This window comes from Protopterus annectens, chromosome 8.part0, assembly GCF_019279795.1.
Source record: "Protopterus annectens isolate FY-2018-M chromosome 8.part0, PAN1.0, whole genome shotgun sequence".
NCBI lineage: Eukaryota > Metazoa > Chordata > Ceratodontiformes > Protopteridae > Protopterus > Protopterus annectens.
The window spans coordinates 1369698527-1369725823 of record NC_056741.1 but is presented as its reverse complement, the minus strand read 5'-3'; the positions used below and the strand labels follow the sequence as shown (position 1 = coordinate 1369725823).

Below are 27297 nucleotides of genomic sequence, written 5' to 3'. Positions count from 1 at the left end.
GATCCTGCTGTCAGTCTCTTCAGTCACTAGAAAACAATGTTCTCCCTCCTCAGTTGATGCCTAAAGTCTGATCTTATGGGTCACGCCTGACTTATCTACCATTAATTACTTTGCATGAAACATTACAATATGGGTAGAAAGATCAAAATGAAGGTCTGATGGCAAGAGACTACCACAGCAGGCACATCTGTCCCAGACCAGGGGAAGAGAGGTTGAAGTTGACAGTCCTTTTTTCCCTTTTTGCTTTTCTTAGATTGAAGGGGGGCGCCTGATGACAAAGAAAAGCCAGTAGTCATGGAAGTCCAAATAAGAGCCTTAACATGTCTCTTTTTAAAGAGAGATTGAGGCTATTCAGCCAACTTCAAATAGTTTTCGGGGCAAATAATAAACAAATAATGCACAAATGAACATTGGGTGATTCCCCCAAGACAGATGATACAGGCCATTTCAGAGTCTTTGTATGGGATCTGTCTACCACAAGCAAATTTCTCCCTTTTGACAGACATGAGAGAAAAAACTGACAATACTTTTTAGGTAAAAGTAAAGGAAGGTCCCCTTCGGAATACTTATCTGCTCACAAAGTTGAATTGTGAGCTGACTGCAGACACTTAAGATGCAGCATTGACTGGATGTATGACTCAACTCACCAATGGCAGGAAAGTTCTAAATTTTGGTGTCTGTATATCCTTTTTAATACCAGCACACTCTTGTGCTTCAACAGAAGTATCTGCACTTGAAAGATACCCCAAAGCTATTGTATACTGGCCATACATCCAGTATCCTTGGCAGGACAGTCCTACATGGCTTTATAAAATTGTGCCAGTGATCTAATGATGAAAATCAGTTGTTCACACAAGCATCTCAATGGTTGAATTTTGATGCTTGGCAAACTGATCACAAATCTGATTAGATGGGACAAAAGAAGGAGTTTGGTGCAGATGGGCTGCTCTTCCTTTACTGAGGTGCAGTAAATTTGAAGTTTATTGCAGTAGGGAGTAGGGCTATAAGAAGCACAGTCCTTTGCATCAGTGCTGTACACTTTGTCCTCTTGCAAATAAATAATTTTGTTTCAGTCTTTCAATTGGTCATTTGGGTGAATTCTTGATTACTCTGTCCATGCAGAACACAGACTGCAAAAAAACATTTAGGATACTTACCCTTCTACACTAAAAGCCATTTGAACACATACAGATAAAGCACTTTATTTTACCCACCTTCTCCTTGTGATGACGCTGTAGTTCATGAAGTCGCTGTTCCAGGTTTTGGCGCAGTTCTGCAAGTTGCTGCTCATGGACACGTGTTAGACGTACTTTCTCTTCCCTCAGATTATGCAGAAGTCTCTCCCTCTGTTTTCTTTCCTACAAAGAGCAGTTTGTAAACATTAACTCAGCATATTCCATGTACTGTAATACAAGAATGTTAACTTCATTATTAACATTATCATTAACATGCAGCTTTCTTACCCACCTTACAAAGTACAATATATAGCTGAAAGATTATCATCTAAAATTAACAGTTCCTTAATATTCACAAATGACAAAAAATTGACAACAGATACTTAAACTGCAGCATTGAGCTTGGAAAACAAACCTCAGACTGCATAATAAGTTACCAAAGAGATACAAGCTCTTTCCTAAGTTAACCAGCAAAAACGCATTTCTTAAATATTGCACAAAATGTAACAGGCATGCTACTGGTCTGAAGACTATAACAACACAGAGATCATAATCCATTCCTGCCCTGACCCACCACATACAACCACAAAATATTGTTCAGAAAACCCTACAGTATATCTAGTATCTGTTTATGTTTTTTCATACCATAATTTTGATTTTTGCATCACATTTCAAAGCATCACTCTGCTGCCAAACGATGCTCAGGTGCTCCTTAGTAGGGCAATTTATTTATTTATTTATTTCAGTTTGTTAACCGGGAAAGTCCAATGGGCCAAGGTAGCCCTTTTTCAATGGAGGCCCGAGGAGAAAAGCTCCAGACAGAAAGACAATATGAAATGTATTAGTACAGCATATAAGAGCAGCAATTTAACATTCAATATACAGAAAGACAATATTATAAAAACATTGAAATATATGAGCTGAGTCAATCACTTATAAGATATTTACAAAAACAATAAATTCATGCTCATTTAATACATATTTTTTAGACAAAGGAATTTTAGACAAAGGAAATTAAGCAGTGGCAGAGATTGAGAGTAGGATACAATAGGGATAGGTATCAGGAATCAGGTAGGATGGGTACCAGAGCACTCCCAGAGGGAGGAGAGGTGAGAGTGAAGTAGGGTTTTAAAGGAAGGGAGGTTCTGGGTAGTTCTAATGTGAGGGGGAAGAGAGTTCCATAATCTAGCAAGGGAGAATGATAGTAGAAGTTGCCCTGGTGTGTGTAAAGGCTTGTAAAGTTCCAAGATGTTCTGATTTGTGGATCAAAGTGTTCTGTGTGGCTGATGAAGTCTTACAGAACAGGAGAGTGATGGACAGTTAGAAGGTTTAAGAATCAGCCTGTGTGCTGTTGTTAGTTGAATGAAATTTAGGTAGCCTGGTAGTTCCAACCAGTTTAGAGCATGGACGGAGTTACAATGATGAGTGGAGGATTTGGATCCTGTGGCAAACTTGGAAATTTTATTATAGCATGAGGAAAGTTTAGATGATTTTTAGGGTTGATTGGAGATTAGTGAGTAGGGGAGCTCCATACAAAAGGAAGGGTAGGTGGTAGATAGGAGTTGTCTAGAAGACAGAGACAGGTAGTGTCTGTGTCGATAAAGCATTCCAAGTTTTGATGAGTTTTTTTAATACTGGTTTGTAAGTGAATGTCAAACTTTAGCTGGTCATCGATAAGGACATCCAGAAGTTTTGTATGGGGAACTATTTCAATAGATGTTTTACTTAGACTAAGTATAGAGAAGGATACTTTGTCAACAGCAGTATGTCTAGAAGGGGTAAAGATCATTATTTTGGGTTTGGAGTCATTTAGGCTAGATGATGGTCAAGCATGCAGGATTCAGTGGAGGAGAAGGCCTCTTGAGTAAGGTTTATTAATAAGGGAAGAGTTTTGGCAGAGCAGATGATAGTGGAATCGTCTGCGTATTGTACCAGTTTAGCATTCGGGATCTTTTAGTGGAAATCACTGATAATAATGTTAAATAGTAAGGGACCCAAAATAGAGCCTTGGGGTACTCCTGTTGTGGTGTGAAGGAAAGAGGAAGTACAGTAGTTCCATTTTACAGCTTGTTCCTTGGCTGAAAGATAGCTAGTGAACCATTTGATAGAAGAGGAGGAGAGATTAAGATGGGAGAGTTTAGAAAGCAGAAGCTCATGTGAGACAGTGTCGAAAGCTTTGGATAATTCAAGGAGGAGGGTAGAAACTATGTTCCCAGAGTCGTGAGCAGAGTTGATGATTTTGAGGAAGGAAAGAACGGCAGTGGTGGTACTATGTCCTGGTCTAAACCCATGTTGGGTAGGAGTTAGTAAGTTGGTTGTCCAGTAGGTAGGGTAATAGTTGGAGGTGAATACATTTTTCGAGTATTTTAGAGATAGGGGATATGATGGCAATAGGGCGAAAGTTGGAGATTGAACAGTTTTTACCTCCTTTGTGGAGGGGGATGATGAAGGCTTTTTTCCAGAGGTGCGGTATGTAGGACTCCTGAATGGAGCGACTGATTAGGATGCTGGTTGGAAGGGCTATGCCATCAGCAGCTAGTTTGAGAAAGTTGGAAGGAATGTCATGTGGGGCATTTGAGCAAGGTTTTAACTTTGGTAGGAGCTTTTTTTATAGTGTGGGTAGGAATGGATTTGAGAGTAAATGGGGAGGACTCAAGAGTTATTGGGGATAGAGGGGCGTGGCCAAGGATGAACACAGGATAGCAGCAGATTTCTTCAGCTCCACCAATTTCATTACACTGATAGGAATTAATTACTTAAAAAATAAATTTTTGAAGTAATTTTCTTTCTAAATATGTTTGTTTTATATAGTTCTTGAACTATATCTAAAAAAGAAAGGAAATTTTAACAATATTCCTGTCAGAAATCACTTTGGAAATTTTCCTGTCAGTTTATCAGTCTGAAATGAGTTCCAGTAAGACAAGTTCTCAAGACTCCAGCATCAAGAAAGAACTTCAGTCTCTGATAACTATAATCCAGCAACTTACTGCTAAGATGGATAAAATGGATACTAAAATTGATACCCTCATAGAAAAAACTACAAAACAAATAGACTTGTTACACACAGACCTGCAACAACAGAAGATCCAGATGACAGGCATAGAAGAAGCTGTGAATGACATGGAAAATAGAATCCAAGAAGAGGACATCAACATTGAGTTTCTGCTGAAACAAAATACACATTTACAAACAAAGCTGGATGACCTGGAAAATAGATCTAGGCGCAATAATATTAGGATTTTTGGACTGCCAGAAAATATTGAAGGTAACAATATTACTTCTTTTTTAACAACATGGCTCCCTAAAACTTTAGACTTACCAGAAGCATTCTCTTTTGGTATCGAAAGAGCACATAGATCTATAGCTAATACTAACTCTAACAAAAACTATCCTAGATCAGTTATAGTTAGATTTCTATCATCTTTTGATAAAGAGATGGTTCTTAAATCTGCTTGGGCTAAAGCTCCTGTTAAGATTAATGAGACAACTGTGCGTTTTGACAATGACTATTCTTCCTTGGTAATAGCTAAAAGAAAAGTTTTTCTGCCACTAATAAGGGAGCTTAAAAAGCACAGTTTAAAACATACCTTCTGTTTCCTGCCAAGCTAAAAATCTTCCTTCCTGATGGTCCTAAAATTTTGATGACTTAGACTCTGCTTTACTGTTTATCAAAAAATAAGATTTTGGATAAAATAGAGGAAATGGAATGGGCTAGTCCTTCATTAAAGAGACTGGCAACTGAAACTTAGTGGAAGACTTCAGAGAAGAAGAGACTAAAAACAAATGATTTGTTCTATGTTTTTTTTCTTTTTCTCTCATCATTTTACTTCATTATTAATCTTTTAAATATAGTTCCTGCATTTCCAGAAAGCCACAAATATTCTGAAAAGATTTAATCAAAGTTATTCTCTGTGTGCAAAGAAATGTTTTGTTTCATAACCAGTCAAAATATCTGAGGAACTAATAACAAGCTATTAATCAATTTGTTTCTCTTTCTGAAAAAGAGAAGTAAGGTCAGTAATTTGATACATTTTTTTTCTTTTTTTCTCCTTTTCTTCTTTTCTTTGTTTAAACAATGACATTCTATTTAGATTATGTAGTGGGTAAAGGGTGGGGGAGGGCAGGGAGAGAAGAGTAATGAAAATATGATAAATGGAATAATAACATATTTATTCCTTGTAAAAAGTTTATATGTTCTTCAAATGTTATTCCTAATTATACTTTCTTGATTATACTGCTTATGCTTGTTTATAAATAATCTGTCATGCTTTAACTAATAATAATTAGAACTAAATAATAGTAAATAATATGTTTTATTTTTAACTCTATTAATATAAACAGTAAGTAATATTCCATTGTATATACTTCTTATAGCTTTCTCTTACATTTTTTTTATTTCTGCTTTACACTATTTTATTTTCTACTCTTTTTCTTTTCTTTATTCTTTCTCTTTATTTTTTTTTCATATTAATATATAGAAATGCTTTTGATCATATAGACACAGTAAATAATAAGATTTGCATAAAAATTGAGTTGGGACAAAAATATTGAGTTTTATTACTTATTAATAACTTTGGGCTTAATTTCACTTACATGGAGGCTGTAATAACCTGTAAAATACATCGTGAAGGTTTTGTCATGTTTAGATGCATTTACACTGCTAAATGAATGTTTGTCACTAGTTTTTAACAAGTTTCCCAAAATGTTAAGGGAGACAATCTGGGATGTGGGCTACCTCATGAACAGTGTCCTCGAGTTGTTTCAAAAGCTTCAACTCTCAGAATTCTCACAGAGAAGCTGAAAGCAGTCAATTTGACCTTTGACCCAGATATCACACTGACACATCGCAGATTCAGGAAGAACACTCTACCAGGAAGTAGAACTGATGCAAATGAGACTATGTGAAGGAAAATGAACTCTTTAACATTTAAATGTGAGTTATTTTATATAATTACTTAAATATCTATGTTATAATTCATAAAATATGTCAGTTATAATGATTTTAAATGATGCAGTTTCTTGTAGTAAGTAAATGTCTTATTTTAGAAGGCATAGAAAATGAAACATTTATTCAAGTGTTTTTGAAAATCTACTTGACTGCAGCATACTAATCTGTGTTAAAACTTATGTTCCAAACATATACATTACTATAACTCATTTAATTCATCTGATTGACAAGCATAAATAACTTTATAACTCTATTCTGGAAGAAATTGTCATGTGATATATTTTAAAGCAGTAGTATAGACATACAAGATACAGATGGCTTATTTACAATAATGTAAGTGTTTCTGAGAATTTGCATAACTATGCAGTATGATTTATAACAATTTCTATAAATATAATATTTTATTCTATTGACAATAATGAGTATGAGTAAAATGCTCATATACAAGCAATTCAAGGTTTTTTGGAAGCTGTTGACTGCATTTACATGACAGAAAATAGATGCATCTTAATATATGTAATGTCTGAACTATATTAGCCAAAGTTTTTGATTTAAATGAATGTTAGAGCTTATTTTTACATACTTTGAATAAATTAATATGTAAATATGCCTTCCTTTTTTTTTTTTTTCTCTCTCTCTCTCTCTTTCTTTCACTCTCACCCTCTTTCACGTCTTTTATTTCTCTCTCTCCTCTTGGTTCCTAATATCAAGATTATTTGACTGCTATTTGAATACAAATGTATTATATTACATAGATGTATAGAGTAGTATGAATAGTTTAAAAAAAAAAGTTTATTTTAGTTTATATGATGCTGTTTTATCAAATGTGTAGTCTTGTCTTGCTAGATAATTGAATTGAAAGCTGTTAATTTAAGTTAAATAAAACCAGTATTAAATTGATAAGGTGGTAGCTGAGGTACTGCTGCTTAGGGTAGGGGGTTAACTTGAGTGGTAAATACTACTCTAAGTTGGAGTTTTTAACTCCAGGCTGGATGCAAGGTTTAATCCTTACATTATTTTCACTTGTTCATTGTTATATGTATATAGTTTTGACATCCACAATATATTTTGTACACTCATTGTCACTACAAACAAAATTGAATCCTATACAAAATCCCATAAGAGATTCAATAAATACAGCTATATTTAAAGGTACACCTAAAGGAGGAGATGTAACATTACTTATGTTGTTATTTGTTATTTTGATCATAAGATTCTTAAGTTTTAAAAATGCAAAATGACATCTTTAAAAGGAATTTCTTTAAACATTAATGGATTGAATAAGCCGTGTAAAAGGGCAAGCCTAATAAGACGCATTAATTTACATAAGGCCAACTTAGTCTTCCTGCAAGAAACCCATCTCTTGAAAAAAGATATTGATAAACTAGCCACAAACAAATATACAGTATTGGTTAGTTCAGAGCACACTCAGAAAAAAAGAGGAGTGGCTATTTTATGGAATAAAAGTATGCCCATTCCTAAAACCATTAAGTCTTATCAGGATGACAAAGGAATGTTTTGTATGGTTACAATACAAATTAATGGGAAGACTTACACTTTAATTAATGTATATTGGATACCTGGAATTGGTATTAATACAGTGAAACATCATCTTGATAAGATCATATCATTCTCTATAGGAGATATTATTTTAGCTGGTGACTTTAATTGTATACTACATGAAAGTGATACTACCACCATAGGAAAAGAAGAATTACATCTAATGCAAAACATTTAAATGATTTTGCTAATTCTTATCATTTGAATGATATTAATAATCAGATAGATTCAAAATCATTACCATACACCTTTTTTCTAACAGATACAAAACGATTCAAAAATAGATAGGGTCTTTATTTCTAACCAGATGGTAACAGATCTAATTAATTCCAAAATCATTTCATGTCCTATATCTGATCATAATTCAATTGTTTTTGAATTCATGATAAAAATACTCATAATGTTCAGATCAAAAGGATACCAGCATACTTAACTCAACTAAAAGACTATAAAGAATATATACTTTCAGAAGTAAAACATTTTTAGACATAAATAATACTCCTGAAGTCTCCATTGTCTATGTTTGGGATGCCTTAAAATCATATCTATATGGACAAAGTATCAGATGGTATAATAATAAAAGGAAATCTTGGGGTAAGGAATTGTTAGATATTCAAAGTAAATTAGACTCTTATAAACATAATAATAAAGAAAATATTATGGACAAGAAAGTTATTGAAGAAATAAACAAACTAAATGAGAAATACAAATAAATTTTAACTCATAAAGTTAAAATAACTTTAGAGAAATACAAGTTTTGTCTTATTCAATAAGCCCCAAATACTTACATAGACTTAAAAATAAAACAAAAAGGTTGAATAAACAAAACCATATCAAAGAAATATTTTCTCTAAGGAAAAAGAATGTTTCTAGTATACCAGAAATACTAGATGAATTTAGAAATCACTTTCACAAAATTAACCATAATAACATTAATATGGAACCTAAAGATAAAATAAAGGAGTTTATAACCACAAACATGAATAAAAAGCTTAATAAACAACAGATTAAACTATTGGACAAAAGTATTTCATATACAGAGGTTATTACACAAATAAATAAGCTTAAATCAAACAAAGCACCGGGTAATGATGGTATTATACCAGAGATATATAAAATCCTTTCTAAAAGTACATATTCAATAATACATAAGGTTTTTATTTTGGCCCAAACTGAGTTAACCCCCCCCCCCCATCTTGGCAATATACATTTATTTTGCCAATTTTAAAACCTAATAAAGATCCAACTAGATGTACTTCATATCGGCCCATCTCATTACTTAATGTTGATTATAAAATGTTTATGAGTATTTTTGCTGATAGATTGAAGACAATCATCCCCGGCATTATAGATATAGATCAGACAGGCTTCATTGTAAACAGAAATACTTTTGATAATATAAGAAGAACTTTAACATTAATTGATTTTGCAAATAGGAAAAAGAAAGATTTAACACTTATTAGTCTTGATATAAGTTCAGCATTTGATTCAGTAAGTTGGGACTATCTGTTTACCTTAATGAAGTGCACAAATTTCTCAGATGCATTTGTAAATCTAATTGAGCATTTATACAAAGGAACATTGGCTTATATTAAGGTAGGAACATATGTTTCACAAAAAATACCCATTTTTAAAGGTACAAAACAAGGATGTCCACTTTCTCCACTATTATTCACTTTAGTAATGGAGCCTTGGGCTAATTTGATCAGAAACAGTACTGACATAGAGGGTTTTGAAATAGATGAAAATACATCCAAAATTCAACTTTTTGCAGATGATGTTCTAATTACATCAGCAGGATCTAATTCTTCTATGCAGTCTCTATTTGATAAAATGATGAATTTTAAAAATATTTCTGGTTTAATATTCAATGAAGAAAAACTAAAATACTACCTATATATACACGAAAAAATATTCTCATTAGTGATTTTACTAAATATGTACCCAATTCAGGTCAGATAACTTATTTAGGTATAATACTATCTAAAGATATTAAATCTATTATATATAATAATTATAATACCTGTTTTCTTAATATACAAAATCTTTTAATACCTGGAATAATATGTTTTTTACTATGGAGGAGAGACTTACAATTATTAAAATGATAATATTCCCCAAGATTTTATACTGAATACAATCAATAATACTTCCACCTACAAAAATAATTATCAAGAAACTGAATACACTAATGTTAAATTTCGTATGGGCACCTAATAGACCTAGGATTGCATTAAAGAAACATACTAATAGCTGGTCTCAAGGGGTATTTCTTTTCCAGACTTTAATTTATATACTATCTCTTCTATTGTAAAAGTTATTACTTTATTAATAGATCAGTCATATGTCAAAATGGATAGATTATTGGGAGCTAATTAGTATGCACTTCATGAAAATCTCCTTAACACATAAAAATAGGATTGTAAATAACTCCATGTTATGGTTACTAAAGGAATTTTGTACTTCACCTATTACACCTAAACATATGGTTTGTTACCCATTAAATATTATTATTAGCTATCGTAACTTTATATTTATGCACCCTAAGTATAGGGAATGGAATTTTATTATGTTCCCTATAATGTATACTCAGGGTATGCTTTTGTCATCTACTTCTGAAGGAACTCATTTAGCTATAGATAATGATCTAAAGTACTGGTATCAGTTGATATCTGATAATAAAGTTAAAAATCTAGATTTCTTAAAACAAGAATTTGATCTAAGAGAAACTTGCTGGTTAGAGGTTCAGACCTTTAGACAACATCTCATTAATAAAATAGATCTAATGTCTCTAACAGTTAAAGAATCTATTCCAACACTGATTGATTACTTGATATTAAATTTACAACATAAAGTTTCTGATAAAGGTAAACTTTCATACATACATAAAATTATCAGACAAGAAACTTTTTACAGTGTAGATACATACTGGAATTATTTCACTTCTTTTAATGGGGACCCACCAAATCAACAAGATAAACAATATATATTGGAATCTGCCTATAGAACTACGTCTTCCATTGTCTGGAGACTTTATACATGGAAATTTTTACATAGATCTTTTTATACACCTTTGATGATGAATAAAATAAATAATAAAGATAATTTATGTAAGAGATGTAATGTAGAAATTAATGCTGAATGGGCCCATATGTTTTATGACTGTATAAAATTGAAAGAATACTGGAAGTCAATTAATGAATTTTTGCAGGCTCTTTTTACAGATAATTTCATTATTTCTAAATCTCTTATATTATTCAACACACCTGTACCTCAAAGTGTTAAAAAGGTTAAGCTTCCCTTGTTATGGTCTATTCTAGCAGTGGCTAGGAAAATAATAACCAGAAATTGGATTTCAGATACACCTCCTTCGTTCAATGAATTTAAAAATGTTATGAATATAGTGTGCCATATGGAAATAAACACAATTAGGTCAAGAACAACTAGAAAAACATCTTATTATATTGTATGGGATAATTTACAAAATTTGTTAAAAAAATCCTAATTTCAATAGCATGGTATTTTAGTTTAATTAATTGATCTGATTGTAGTGGATGTCTTTGTAAATACTTTAGTTGTTTTGTTGAATGTTATAATCATATCTATTTTTAATTACTTGTATAAAATTGCTATGATATTTCTCTTGTATGTTAAAACAATAAACCTGTTTTGAAAAAAAAAAGAGTTATTGGAGATTGAATTTTTGGTTTCAGTTATGTTGGTGGGGTATTGTTAGGGAAAGAGGAGGTGAGTTTGCCTATGGAATCAATGAAAACGGAGTTTAATTGGGTAGTTAGGTGGAGGTCAGGTGCGTCTGGGTCAGGGCAAGGGTTCGCTTTTTTACCTGGGGATAATATTGTTGCAATACTACTCCAAAACTTTTTGGGGTTGGTTTTATGAATATTTTGAAGTTTAAGGCAGTAGGATTTACGGTCAGTGGCTATTTATTTTTTTTTTAATTGATTTTGCAGTAGCCTGCATTCGGCAAGAGAGTTAGTTTTGCTTTTTTGATAGTATTTCTAGGTTTTATCTCGGCGATGCATAAGTAGTTTTGTGTCTTTGGTTAGCCACAGGGCTGTTCTGGATTGGAGTCTTTTGGTTCTACAGGGGGCGAAGTGGTTAAGTATATCGGTGAAAATTCTACTGAATAGTGAGACAGCGGCATCTTAAGGGAGGGACTTTAGAGGGTTCCAGTCTATTTGTTTTAAGGCATTAGAGAAAAGTAGGGGGTTGAAGTTTTGCATGTTGCGGGTAGTAATTTGTTTGTGCTGAAGGAGGAGGGTGGAAGGGGAATGGCGTATGTAGGCAGGGAGATGGTCACTAAGGGGGTTAGGGAGAGTACCACTATCAGAAATTCAGTTTGGGTGAGAGACTAGTATCCAGTCAAGGATGCTACCTGTGGTGTAATCTTTATTTGGTCTAGTAGGGGATTTGGTTAGCTGAGTGAATTGATATAGGTTGATGCTGTCAAGGATGCTACCTGTGGTGTAATCTTTATTTGGTCTAGTAGGGGATTTGGTTAGCTGAGTGAATTGATATAGGTTGATACTTTGAGAAGGGGTAGATGAGTCAATGGAGGACCAGTTAATGTTGACATCATCTAGGATTATTGTCTCATTGTTTATGTTGGAGGTGAACCAGGCAAGAATATCATCCAGAATAGGGATATTGTTACAAGGTGGTATATGTACAGGGTGGCAATGCATAAAGTTTTATTGTTGTTTACTTTGATAAGGGCGAAGGTTAGCTTGGCAGTGTCAAATGAGGGTATGGGCTTAGTATAGGGTGTCACTGTTAAGGAGGAGGAGAAGAGTAAGGCTACTCCTCCACCTTTCTTTTGGGATCTGTCACTTCTTATAAGTTTATAGTTAGGGGGTGTAATTTCGGTATCTTTTATGTGTGGTTTTAGCCAGGTTTCTGTGATAGAGAGAATATCAGGTTTGTTGTGGGAGATCCAGGCATGAAAGGCAGGTATTTTATTACAAAGGCTCCTGGCATTAAGTGTAGCAAGGAGAAGAGATTTGTGGGGGAGGGGAGAGCTATGTGAATTTGGTTTGGAGGTGGAGTTGTGTGAAGGCCCTGGGTTAGGGTGTATGTCTCCGGAGCGGAGGAGGAGGGTGACTAATTTTGAGTAGAGAATAGATACGTATCTATGTTCTAATGGGTCACAGGTGTGGGTATTGGAACCTAATGAGATTAGCTTGGTGGGTATGGGGAGTGGTTTACTAGGAGTAAGGAAGAGCTTCCTTTGAAATAGAAAAGATTCATTATGTTTGTAGAGTTGGGAGGAGGCTTGGGTTGTAGAGGAAGAATCTTTTTTAATATAAAATGTAGTTGCGTGAAAGGGAGGAGAGTACTGAAACTGTGGGAGACTAGTAAGGTAGAGTAGGTAGAAGCGGATTATGCTTTGAAATGAGGGTAGTAGAGCATAAGCAGCTTTTGTTTGCATGGTAGGTGACAGATGCGAGTTAAGTCAGAGGGATATGTAGGAAGAGACAGTTAATAAATATGACAGGCGTAGTTACAATGGTTTGTGTGAGGATGTATAGACAGGGATGTTGCAGGGTGGAGGATGAGTCAAGCAGTGGGCATTGGGTGGGTGTAAGACAATAGGCCTAGGATAGTGATAGGGTGTGGAGGGAGGGACCTAGTCGATAGGCGGGATTTATGTGGGAGTGGTTAGAGAACTATAAATGTAGATGTGCTGGGGACGGGTGGGAATTGGGGGCAGGGTAGGGGAGCAGAGTGAGCCCGCAGGGCAAACGTCGTTGGAAGAGCTGAGAGAGGAGGAAGCTTACAAGAACAATCAGTGAAATTGGAAGTTTAGCAGTAAGGAAATAAGTGAGCACAGGTAAGGGAAGGCTGGAAAACAAAGGTTATTGGGGTAAAAGTGAACTGTAATCAAATGCAAAGAGTGAGCTACTGAGTGAATGCTAAACACTAAGTACAGTGGGGAAAGCCTACCTCAATCCTAGAGCACTTGAGGTTATGGTTGGGGAAGGAAGGTTTTAAACTACCACCTAGTGGCAGACCAAGGTAATTGCAGCTGAAAGAGAGAAGAGGGAGAATATGAGGAATGGGGGCAGGCTGCTAGCAACACACAGAGGGGCACAACACTAGGCAGACTACATAAGCAGAGAAAAAACACCAGAGTTGAAGCACATACACTGGTATAACATTAGGCAGCAACAGGATTCTTATCCTTCTTTTACAGGAACCCTTTTTGGTGCTTTGTAGTGCTCAACTCCAATTCAGAAGTCTTTCAATCCCAGGATAAAGTTCAGACTACAGCTATACTGACTATCCTGTAGGAACACAGATCCAGCCAAATCCTTATAATCCTGTGGCACAAGAAACTTATACTAAATATTCACAAAGGTCTAAATGATGTTTAACTTGGGTCAGGAGTCATAGAACAACTAAATCTGACAAAATCCATTATAACATATTTTTGTTATTAAGACAACAGGCAAAGTCCTTACTGACTTGCATATTGCATAACAGTACTAAAATTCTCTTCTCGCCTTTGTAAAGAATATGTCATGTATTTCTACTACTTTTGTCACTTTTGTATTATTTTCTTCAGTTTATAGCAGTTTCTTAATAATTCAGAAAGTCAATATTCAACAATAAAAGGAATTTTTAGTCCAGGTATTTCCCAAGTCAGTTTCTGACTCTTCCTTTCATAAAAGTAAAGTGAATTTTATCAAAAGATCTCCTTCCCCGGTCAAGATGAGTGATTCCCATTCTCAGGGCATTTAAACACAAAGTGGTCTTCACGTTCCAAAAAAGCAGACACTTATCAATGTATTAGTGGCACGTCTGACAGCAGTTGCATAGATGCCTTCCATCACAAGTAAATAACTTCAATATGTAAAATGTTATGTCTCTTCTTTGTTGTAAAGTGAGTCATTGTACACCTACTGTTCATTCACCTGGGCTGTACCTGTGTAAATAGTCACTACTGACCAGTGTACTACCCCAGAAAACAAACAGCAATTCTTGTTGTTGCTGTGTCTTTCGGCTTTTCCCGGTTAGGGGTCACCACGGCGGAACTCCAGTTCGCTAATGTTTGGCAGTAGATTTTTACATGCCGAGTTGCCGGCCCTGCCGCATAACCTTCAACGAAGGTACGCCCATTCATGCATGTCTCCACACAGACGATGCTCTAGTTGAGAATCGAACAGGACAACGTCTTACTGTGAGGCGACAACGCTACCTCAGCACCACCACCGCAGTAGAAAACAAACAGCAATAAATATATAAATTTAGAGTGCGGACTTGCAGATAAAAACAAGCATTTTACAAAATATACAAACCAAAACATTGAGGAAATAAATCCATAAGAAACATTTCAGATTCACATGTACAAGGGGTTTGTTACAGTTAAAGTAATGTACAAAGTCATTCAGCAGGACAGATGCTGTTATACAGCATGCCAAAGAAAAACAGTGTTGTATACATTAAGGAAAATACAAATGAGTAAATAATAGGCATGAGTGAAATACATGTAGCCTTTAAACTGTGAAAACTATTATCCCTTCTCGGGCTTAATGTTCACACTATGGATTACATGGTACAAGCTAACTCCTACTTCACTCTCTCCTACCATACTCCAAGAGTCCATTGTGAAATGAAGTCAGCACCCATCGCTGACAAAATGAACCCCAACATTGTTTTCATGTGAGTTTAAATTGAAAAAAATGAGATAAAAAGATATACGTCATGGCAATAGAGTCAAGCTATTATTTAAAATTTGCAATAATGTCAATGCCCTATAGTGGTTTGCTTCCACTACCTTTTCATTTATATTCTGTAACAAATTCCATGTGCTGCTACCATCTCTTGTCTATATGACAATAATCACTAGGGTAACTACTAAAAAACAGAGGATTTTACTATGTAATGCAATTTAACATACATAGCTGTAACGACTAATGAAGGCATTATACAGGTATTACAAGATGGCACAAAACACTGCATTTACAAGCAAAAAACTAAAGTAATACATGTTCTAATTAAGGCGCAGCCTACTGATGATCTAACTAGTGTTTACACTACTGTAAAATGTGTACAGTGAGGTTCCCCTAATCATCATAAACATATCTAAAGCTTAGTTTTTTTAGTAAATTTACATATAACTTGCCATGTGCTCCCTCTCAAGAGTCAGGAAGGTAGAATTCCTGACTTTTGTCATATGTCATTTCTACTTTTCCCTTATGACATATGTCTATGTTACTATCCAGATAAAATTTGGGTTGAGATGCACTACTTCAAACTTGAACTTTCTAATGAGCTTACGTCTGCATTCTTTCAGTAGTCTTTAACCTGCGTCTAGCCAGCAGAAACTTGTTCTGTACAGAATACTTAATTACTTCTCCTGCCTAATTTCAATATACATCTTTTGTAAAATGCATGTAAAATCAATTTAAACAGACAGATACAAATTACTTGACCACATACAATCATAACATATCAATATACTAATATTTTCTCCTCAAATGTGTTTACATATCATAACAAATTTTCATTTTTAATTAGGGATATAAAGTTATCACATGAATTTATCATTGGTATTCTTTGCTATATTGAGCAGTAGGCTAGAGGACTAGAAAAATACATTGATCTTTATCATCTTTTAAATAATCTCGTAAACCAGTCTTTGGTTGCTGTTTTACAATCAAATGGCATTTTAAATTTTACATCAACTGCTAAATCTTGTTTTTAGTAAGATACACTTGTCCGATGTTAAATCTGAGACACTAATCTGACAGTTAGGATTGTGTCATCTATACAGGTATTAAAGCAAATCAATGTGCTTAATACAGTCAAGCATAATACACAGTAATCAAAAATAAAATGGGTACCATGTGAAGAATCTAATTTATCACATCAAATAATATGCAGGTCATAATTCCATGCAATAACTTCTTTTAACATTCATGCTTGTGGTGAATAAAATAACTAGAAACAGAACTTTCAAATCCTGACGTGGTCAGTCTTCCTAATGATAATAAAATACTTTTAGAATGTAGTTTTCATAAATCCAAATTCAAAGGCTGCTCTTCAGAATTCACTAAGTTAAAATATGTTTTGCCAAGTTATAATCTATTATTAACTAGTTCTATGCTCATACCTTTCAGCAACTGAAGATTAAAATCATAACTGGGGCTTTTAAAAATCATAACAGAGGGTCAGAAAAAGAAACACCCACCTTTCATTTTTGGTTTAAAAGCTCTTGCAATACTAAACCACATAGCAAAGCATGCACTCTTAAGCAAGTCTAATTTAGTGAAAGCAGTCACTAAGTTTAGAAGGAACAAGGCTGAATCTATGTGTAAAGTACAACAGTTGAGGAATGTGTGTGTCAGTCCTTTTAATAATAAACTCATTCCCATTTTTTACTCATTTGTACTTATTTTCCCTCATTTTAATCGCAACAGTATTTGAGACTAACATACAATATACGTTTAATTCCAATTTGTCTCATAAAAAGTAATTCTTTGCTGTCCTTTGCAACTTTAGCAAAACTCACTTTCATTGTGAAAAATAGATATACAAATGTGGTTAAAGTCAAACTGCACAATTTACAAGTGGCAATAACTTTAACCCATTTAAAAATGTATCACAGATTATTAAAGCATATTGGTTACCACCCACTGCAAAAGAAAAGGTTTCCATATAGGTTCATAGGTGTGTACTAGGCTAATGGCCATAACCCCCTAGTGTTAGAATCGTTCTTAGAATCAAGTTGATTTGCTCCCTAAGAATTGTTGTATAAGCACTTATTTGTAGTTTCCTGACCTAAACTTTAAATTAAGGTGTCACAGATTCAATTTTACTATGTAAATAATTTATCTGGCTTTGTATGTGTCAGATTAGCCTTGGCTAGCCAGTCAGGAGTTGAACTTAAAACTTTTCAATAGCACCATTAAACTTAAATCTGACATTTTAATGAACACATAAAGTACTTTGTGTTTCTCAATGTAAGCACTACTACAACTTGTCTTTATCTACTTATGTAGGTCTTAACTAAGTCAAACTATCAGGAATATCTTCTGTCTTCTAAACTTTGAAAAAGATTTGTCATTCTAATGAGTTTCTTTAGTCGTAGCTATAAATGGGATCAAAACTGTATTTATACATTTTCCTCACCACACTCATGGATACTACTTTAACCATCTTGTTTATCATTATATTAACCTGAATGTACTTAAAATCAATTTCAATGACTGGTGCACTATAATTTACAAACTTAATGGAACAGATTACATTTTACAAAGTGACTCGAACACATTACAGTTTACAAAGCTCCTAGTCTTTGTGTTTTGTTTTTTCCTTAGTTAAAATGTCCTGCAAAACATCAGTATATTACATGTAGTTAAACTATGAAATTTCTTTTTGATGATTTATGTATTGATTTATTTCAGTTTGATAACTGGGGAAGTCCACTGCACCACGAAGAGCCCTTTTTCTGTGGAGGCCTGGGGAGAAAAGCTCCAAGGAACAGTTACATAGAAATAGAATATAGAATCAGTTCTTGAGAATATGCAGTCTACAATACAATTATGTGGTCACATTATAATAAATTCACAGAGAAAATAGCATACAATACAATAACATGACATTCTTGAATACAGACATATGCTAAGTATATGTGATTTTTTTTTTTTTTTTTTTTTTTTAGTAAGTTAGGGTAATAGTTTGAGTAAGAGAGGGGATTGGGTGCAATAGGAGAATATCGCAGTGAGATGAATTATAGAAGTAGTTGTTGCAGAGAGAGTGGAAAGGTTGGTGGGTACAGGAGAAATTTAAGTTGGGGAGTGGGGTGTGCATATCCATTTAGTAGTAAGATTTTAGCTAATGCAGAACATATGGAGATACAACATGCTGTTTCATAATCTACTAAATATAAGTTTTACTTTTGCAACAAAAAAACTGCAACAATGTCTATTTTGAAAACATTTGGATTCTTGGTTTCCTTCTTTGTTGTGGCCCCTTAAAAAAAAAAACAAATGCAAGAACTTTGTTTTTTACCGTTAGCAATAACTAATGCTGGTTCCTAGACTGTATTAGCACAATGAACTAGTCATCTGTAGATTCTTTTACCTTTAAGATCTAGTAAGCACCCATGTTGTCATTTTGTCTAAAAGCGTTACCACATTATTAGTAATCTTGGACTGTCATTGTCAAAAAATATTATTTGTGATGCCTATGAGATCAAAGAAGCACATGTTACAACATATGTAAACCCCTCTTATAATGGGTTCAAAAGCCATAACAAATCATAAGAAATTACGATCATTTGTGTAACCACACAGACAAAATTTAGTAAGTACTTGTAAGTTGCTATGTGACATCCGGATTCCTATTACAAGAATGAAAGTTCACTACTTCGAACTTGTAATAGGAAGCCTCACTTCTGCGAAAGTTCACTTTAACGAAAGTGAACTTTTGCGTAAGTGCACTTCACCGAAAACACCGCAGCACAGTGGAGGACATAAAAAACAAGCTATGTCCTCCACTATGGTGCGATAGTTATGGACCTTAGAGTTAGGCCACGGGTTAGGGTAAGAGGATAGTTAGTAAAGCTATCCCCATATCCTAACCCATGCCCTAACCCTAAGGTTCGTGACTATCGCACCATAGTGGAGGACATTGCTATGTCCTTCACTGCGCTGCAGTCATTACGGACCTTAGGGTTAGGGCACGGGTCATGGTAAGGGGACAGCCCGTATGATCTGTGCCCTAACCCTAAGGTCTGTGAGTACTGCACGGAAGTTCAGTACAACACCCATTCGTTGTACTGAAATTCGCATAAGTGCACTTTCGATTAAGTGCACTTTTGCTGCAGTGAGCATTTCATGCACTATTTCGAATTAGTGAAAATGCGATCTAGTACGGAACCCATGATATCCACATTAATCATAGCAGGAAAATCAATCAATGCATTTCTAAAATTACAAAGATTCAGCTGTCTACTTTAAAACTGAATAAATGTTATGCTTCACAGTATAACATACAATACTTTAGTTTAAAAATTGTCAAATGTATGAAGTTTTGCAAGTCTCTTACAGTGTAAGCTTGTGAGTGTGCATGTGTGTGTGTTTATTTGTTTGAGACATATGTTCACTCTTTCAGTCAATGACTGCCCCTTTGTACTGTGTAAAATTACCCTAAAACTCATATAATGTATTCATATTCAGTGAAATATGTACCATTAAATATTGTGTCTTGTTTTCTAGGACCAAAAATCAATCCAGTTTGTAAATTCACAATGACAAGTTCAGCGCTTATTTATATGTACAAAATAAAAATCACAATTTTCTGCTGGTATAACCTGATAAAATCTATCTATATACCACATAGTCAAGTCTTTAAGAAAGCTGATCTCAAACACTGTCTATACACAAACAATTATATCTGTCTTTAACAATATCGCTGCTGAAATATCCTAGAACAACATGATACCATTATTGCACTGTATGTGACACTGAAGTTTTTAATCTGGAATTTTAATGCAGTACATGCATTTTGACATGCATATAGTAGAATAGTGAGAATAAAATAAATGTCTAAAAAAGCATGTTTTTGAGCAACACTGAAAATCTATAGAAGTATTTTTGAAGATCTAAAGAATGTCATCAGCCAAGCTGCCTGTCAGCAATTACATACTTTCTACAGCATCTGTTTCATCAGTCTGAGTTTCACAAAAAAGCAATTTCACTTTCCTAAATGCAAATGAAACCTATCTTATTGTCTGTTACAGAGTGCAAACAAAAATAGCATATTATCTTACCTGTTTATATACATTTGTCTGGTATTAGTCTAGGTAAAATACTTGACTCATTTATATAATTATTAATGCAAAAGTTTTATCTTGCAGTCGCTGTGAAGGCATACTTCATTGTTAAAGTAAAATGGTGTTTGCCTGTTGCTTTCCTGTTCTGGCAGAAATCTCATTTTTTGCAAGGGTTCATTTTATTTTTCACTTTTTTCTTTTCTTTCTTTTTTTTTTGGACTAGCAAAAATCTAATTTCCATAATGGTCAACTGCACTGAAAGTCAAACTCATACATCACAAAGCAGGAAGCTACACTCTCTCTCAATGACAAACTGTTGCATCATTACACACAGAGCATCTACAGCAAACACTGACTTATCTGGCTCTTCTTCCCCTACAATTTATCTGAAAACTCTAGTTTCAAAAAAAGGTCGGGGTACAGAACAATAATCAATAGTGTGTCAGTTCATCGTAGGAACAGCATTAAAACTCGCATATCATGACTCTCTGGTAAGGTATCATAGCAGACACAATATGCTGCTTTTTAAAGCCCCATCAGTCTATAACCCATTTGTTTTCATATTCCAGAAGTTGCAACGTCAATGGAAAATAAAAACAAATATATTTTTTCATGGAATCATTCAGCCTAAACTGCTAAATGGCCAAGTCATCATGAAGACAGTCAGTCACGTGTGTATTTCTGGTAGCAGCAGACAGCAGTGGATTGCTCCAAATCTGTTTTTCCAGCAACTGACCTAACATTCACTCCAAGAAATGTTATAGCATTATCAGCTTTTAGCTTACGCATTCAACTCAAGAGAGGAGACAAGTACTGTTATTCCATTTATGACATGTCTCACTTTAATCTTCTGTACAAAATTTCATTAACTGGGGATAACTAACATTTCATTAACTTTACATTTTCATGATGGGCATAAATACTTTAACATCTAACCACTTGCATTATGTTCTGCTGTTTATGTACTCTTTATAAATGAAAGTTATGTACTCACTATAACGACAGATCTCTGTTGTCTATTTCTGTCCTTCTTCAATGTAAGGGTCTTTGGATTAGACTTCAGCCACTTTCAAACTTTGGATCTGATGCTCAGGCTCCTCCCCTTAATCATAATTCCCCCCGTTGACCTAGCTACCTCAGATCGAGTTTACCCACAAGAAAAAAGGCAAGTATACAGTGTCTATGATGGAAGTAAAGAAACCAGCTGATGCACATGGTCTTGAAAAGAAACCTCCATGAACCAGGCTAAGTCAGCCAGAGTCATCCAGGAGATAAAATGCCAAATACCATAAAGTACATGGAAGGCAGAAAGGCTGGGAAGGTGAGGAATGATGGAAACAGACAACACAGATCTGTCATTATGGTGAGTACATAACTTACGTATCTGACGTTGTCTTTTCCATCCATTCCTCAACATATGGGACAGAGTCCCCAGCTACTGTGACACCTGGGTGGTCTTAGGTTCATAGGTTCATACTAGGCTATCTGCCCTGGGGCAATTATAAGCCTAGCCCGATTCTGTATGGCTTACCCCACCCCTTGATTTGAGTATACTGTGCCCTTTTTAAGGTTTAGTTTACTGTGCCTCTGTCTAATAGTGACACGGGAGTAATCCCTGGGACAAACCTACGATCCCCCATCCACTTATCGAGATTCTTCTTGAAGAGATTCAGTGAGGTGCTCTGCCTCACATGAACTGGAATTCTATTCCAGAGCAAAGGGAGCCTCTGGGTTATGAACCTGTCCCTCCAGCAAGTTCTATTTATTTCTGTGCTGAGGTTCAAGTCCCTCGAGCGTGTGGCTCTAAGGGATTTAGATTTACTGAGGTGGAGCATGTCCATTAATTCTGGATTTGACATAGCTTTGTATGTCAGGCATAGATTGCCTCGAAGTAGGCGGTATGCAACTGAGTAGAGCTGGAGTTTTTTTAACTGAGCAGTATATGGCATCTGTTTGAGACCCTTGATCCTCTTGGTGAGATACTTTTGGGGTCTTTCTAATTGCTGCAGGTGTCGGGTAAGGTACATCCCAAAAGGGGCATTGTATTCTATGATAGGCCTGATGAGGGATGAATAAAGGGGCATGATTACCTCTCTTGATCTAGATGTGAAATCCTTCGTGATGGGGTGGGCTATGTAGAAGGTCTTTCTAACCACTTTGGCAATGTAGTTTTCAAAGGAGAGATTGCTATCAACTTGGGTCCCCAGGTCCCTAATAACTTTCTCTGTACTTAATGGGTTTCCGCCTATGTGGTAATTTGTGGGCACATTGTTTTTGCCAAAGGGTATGACTATACATTTTTTGGCATTTAGCTTTAAACCATGGCGCTGGCACCAGTTATCTGTCTCTCTGAGGCCTTTTTGAAGGATGTTTGTGTCAGCTGGAGAGTTGATTATGGCGCCCAGTTTGCAGTAGTCTGCGAACTTGGTGAGCCATAGTCCTCCCACGTTTGCCTGTACCTCGGAAAAGTATATACCGAACAAGAGTGGTCCCAGGACAGAACCCTGTGGGACACCACTTGTGACCGGTTTCGAGTCTGACATGGCTCCAGCAACTCTCACTCTGTGGGTTCTGCCTTTGAGCCAGTTTGCGACCCATCTTGTGACATAGGGGTTTATATTTAAGCTGGATAGCTTATCTATGATGCCCGAGTGGGGTATTGTGTCAAATGCCTTTGCAAGGTCCAGATAGGCTGTGTGGGCTACCTTCCCTTCATCTATGGCTTTGGTGACTGTTTCAAAGAAGTCAACCAGGTTCAAAAGGCAGGATCTGCCCTTGACAAAGCCGAACTGGGTAGGATCTAGTGTCTGTAGGTCCCCAATGTCTTTGTTTATGAGCTCCATGATGATCCTCTCCATAGCCTTGCAGACTAAGCTAGTCAGGCTTATGGGGCGATAGTTTCCAGGGTCCGTAGAGGCTCCACCTTTGTGGAGTGGGACCACTGTTGTTGTACGCCATTCTGTGGGCACATATCCTGTAGTGAGGCTGAGATTGTATAGCTGTTTTATTTGAGGGATTAGTTCCTCTTGTAGTTCATGTAGGACATAACCTGGGATGCCATCTGGTCCCATGGAAGCAGTGTTTTTTGCTTTGGAGAGGGCAGCCTTCACCTGAGCATCTGAGATGTTTGGGAGGCAGCCCTCTGCCGGGATAGATACTTGCTCTTTTGGGGGGGGGGTGGAGAAGTTTGCACTGAACCTGTCTGCCAGGATATTGGCGATGTCTGTGGGGTCAGTGTATTTTTTGTCGTTTAGAATCAACTCAGAACAAGTCTGGGAGTTGCATCCCAGGTTTCTAACATAACTGAAAAAAGCCTTACGACTGTCTTTGGTGTCCTGTGCAATTTTTCTCTCGAAGCTGGCCTTGGAGGATTTTATGAGGGATCGTAATTGTTTTGCTAGTACTGATCAGAGATGCCTTCCCTGTTAGGGATTTTGCTCTATCATGTAGTAGCTTCCTCCTTCTGTTGTACAATTTATTTATGGCAGGGGTCCACCAGACTGGACGCCTGCCTTTGGATGATTGGGTCTTGGTTTTGTTTGGGATAGCATGATCCATGCATTCCTGGAGATGTCCGTAGAATGCATTTATATAGGATTCTGCAGTTTGGGCTGTAGTTTCCACTGGCCCTGGGGCCTTGAAGGATTCCACTTCGGTTTTGAGAAGTGAGAAGTTCGCTTTTGAGAAGTTTTTCACCGTGGTTTTCTGGACTGGGGGTGGGGTCGGGATGTGAACATCCAGTGAAATTAATTTATGGTCTGATCTTACCAATGAGGGATATACTTCTGGTGTGGAGCATAGAGTCCCCATGTTGGTAATGATCAGGTCTAGTATGTTGTCCCCTCTTGTGGGAGTGGTGACTAGTTGTTCCATAGCATTTGAGTTTATAATTTCCAGGAATCTTTGGGCTAAGGTGCTGGGGCTTGAGTAGGGCTTCCAGTCAATGTTTGGGTAGTTGAAGTCGCCCAGTATAATGGTGTTCGGAGAGATCTTCATGTTCTCCAATGTTTTCAGGAAAGCCGAATGGGATTCCTGACTTTGAGAGGGTGGTCTGTAGGATGCTATAAACTGAAAAGCAGTCTTGCCCACTGTTAGTTGCACATGGATGGTCTCCGATAACCTGGAGGTGTGGATATCCTTGATAAATATGGAAACTCCCCCTCCTTTTGTGGTTCGGTCCGGGTTTTGGGGCCGAAAAGCATGATATGAGGTATAGCCTGGTAGTGCTGGGGTGCTCTCTGGAGTCTTGAACCAGGTTTCTGTCACTGCACAGATATCGATGTTCTCCATACTGAGGAGATCTTCGAGTGCGTGCATCTTGAGGTTAAGACTTCTGGCGTTTAGCAGCATTACCCTTAGTTTCTTGTTCCTTGTGCTGTCTATGGGGGTGGGTTTGACTTTTGAGCCTTACCTAAAAAGGCACTATGGGGGTGGCAAGAGCCTTTGCCAATATCCGAAAGCCCAGTGGTGACAGGTGCAAGCCGTCCCTTATGGAAGGATATTCCAGCCAACAGGTGAAACAAAACAATCTCTTGATATGGATTGTATGCCCAATTTATAATGTGAAATGAAGGTAGAGAACTTGGACCAGGTAATGGCTGCACAGATGTCATCATGAGAAACTCTGGAAAAGAAGGCTGTTGACGAAACTGCAGATCTTGTAGAATGGGCTTTTTGGGGAGTTGTCAGTGATAAGCCCCTTTCTTTGTAAACATAACATAACATTTAGTCAACCAATGGGAGAGAGTGACTTTGGATATCCATTTCCCATCGTGACAGGAGAGTAACAGACAACAACTGATCAATTTTCCTGTAGGTGTTTCTGACTGTGAACATCCAGTAAGGGTAATGTATATTCAGCTTTACTTGAAAAATTTGGGAAAAAACACAGGGAGATTTATGGATTGTTTAACAGATGATTCAGAAGCCAGCTTTGCAAGAAAAGAAGGGTTGGTTTTCAAGCACACTATGTTTTTCTAAAAGACAAGGTAGGGAGGTTTTGGAGACAAGGCATGGAGCTCAGAAATTCTCCTAGGAGAAGTAACAGTAACAAAAAATAAAGTTTTCCACGATAAAAATTTAAATCAACTTTGGCAGTAGGTTCACATGGAGACCTAGTTAAGGCCTGAAGTAAAATGTAATATCCCAGGGAGGAACTGGGTCTCCAAGTATACGTGTATGTGTGTGTGTGTGTGTGTGTGTGGGGGGGGGGGCATAATAGAAAAGCTCTTCTAGTGAAAGCTTTAGACAGTCCTAAGGATGCAGTGGGCATGTGATTCTTGCCAGTGTGAAAGGAAGATATGTCTATTAAACTGTAGTCTGATAGTGGAGTAACTGGCTCCATTCTGAAAAAGATGGGCAAGAAATTCCAAGATTGCTGGAAAAGGAGCAGAAAAAGGATTGAGATTGTTTTCAATTCCCAAACAAAAAACTTCTTCCATTTGTTTTTTTAAATCTTACATGCAGAAGGTTTCTGGGAAGAAGTCAGTAGAAGAAAACAGGCTGGAAGGAAGCACTAAGGTCCACAATTTCTTCAAGGTTTAATGGCATAAATAGAAGATAAGCAAAACGCTAAAAATGCTGATAACACTCCAAATATGTTTTCGTTCATAAGAACTTCATCAGAATAATAAATTACATAGCTAAGGCCCATTAAATATTTCCCCTAATCATAAAATAACAGTATACAATTTAAAAAAAACATTCAAAAATACATTCAGAAGTAAATCAAATTGCTGCCATCAAGTGTCAAAAACATGCTAATTACACCCTATAACAATAATAAAAAACTAAAAGCTGTTCATGCAATCACTCATGTTGTACCAATAAAATGTCTCAGTAGTGTGTTAATATAAACTTGTTAAAAATCTAGTAAAAGTAATAAAAATGCATATTTATACTTTGGTAAAACGTATGTGTATGTAAAAAATGTGTGCGTATATAAAAATAATGAATAAATAAATTTATTTCCAAGGTACAGCTTAGCAGACCTGAGTTTTAATAGAGGTGCTATTGAGATGTTCTCATTTAACCCGGGGGTCCTGCTTGCGTCTAGGGTGATCTGCCACAATAGTTCCCTATACTCAAGGATAGTCTCCCATGCAACCCCCTTCACATCCTGAATAGCAACCTCTAGAATAAAAACTCAAAACTTGCCTTTGGGCAGTCCAAAGAATGCTTGTACAGAGCATTTTTAGCATTACATTTCTTGACATTGTACATATGCTGGTATATACGTCTTTTCAACTTTCTTTCAGTCTTGCCCACATAAAAGGTTTCACAGGTCTTACACACAACTAAATATACTAACCCACTAGAGCTGCAATTACTAAATTACCCAAGTGACTTACTGGTGGACAGTCGTACCTACGTAAGTAATTTACGCTATATCAGATACTACCCATTGTTGGGTAAAGGACTGGACACAAACCAACATGTACCAAGTGAAGTCAACCCCTCGGCTTACTCTAAAGCTCTTACTTTAGATTTTAATTTGGACTCCAAAATGGTAGTGGACATAATAACAAAGGAATGGAATAGGTTAACTTCATTAAAGGTATTGACAAGGGACCTCTGAAGATCAGTCACAAGAGGGGAAAAAATCTGAAGGACCTCTTGGAGTGTGGGAGTAAACTGAAACCTGCTCACACCACTAAGAGAAAAGGTACCTTTAAATGTGGATCATGGACACAGTGCAACTTTATTCCCAACACAGAACGGGTATTTTTAAAAAGTAGGAATAAATGGGTGTATGGTAAAAGTTTTAGTAACTGCAATTCTAGTGGGTTACTATATTTAGTTGTGTATAAGAC

The 27297-nt window shown here is 36.0% G+C and overlaps 1 protein-coding gene across 6 annotated transcripts in view; it reads right to left on the bottom strand.

The window, feature by feature from the left end:
- Positions 1 to 27297, bottom strand: part of CEP164 (centrosomal protein 164) — a 1424585-nt gene that overhangs the window by 631876 nt on the left and 765412 nt on the right. For all 6 annotated transcript variants that reach the window (XM_044080950.1, XM_044080952.1, XM_044080951.1 and 3 more), the window contains one exon: positions 1215 to 1358. In XM_044080950.1, coding sequence (XP_043936885.1) covers positions 1215 to 1358 — 144 coding nt within the window. The remainder of the gene's footprint in view (positions 1 to 1214; positions 1359 to 27297) is intronic.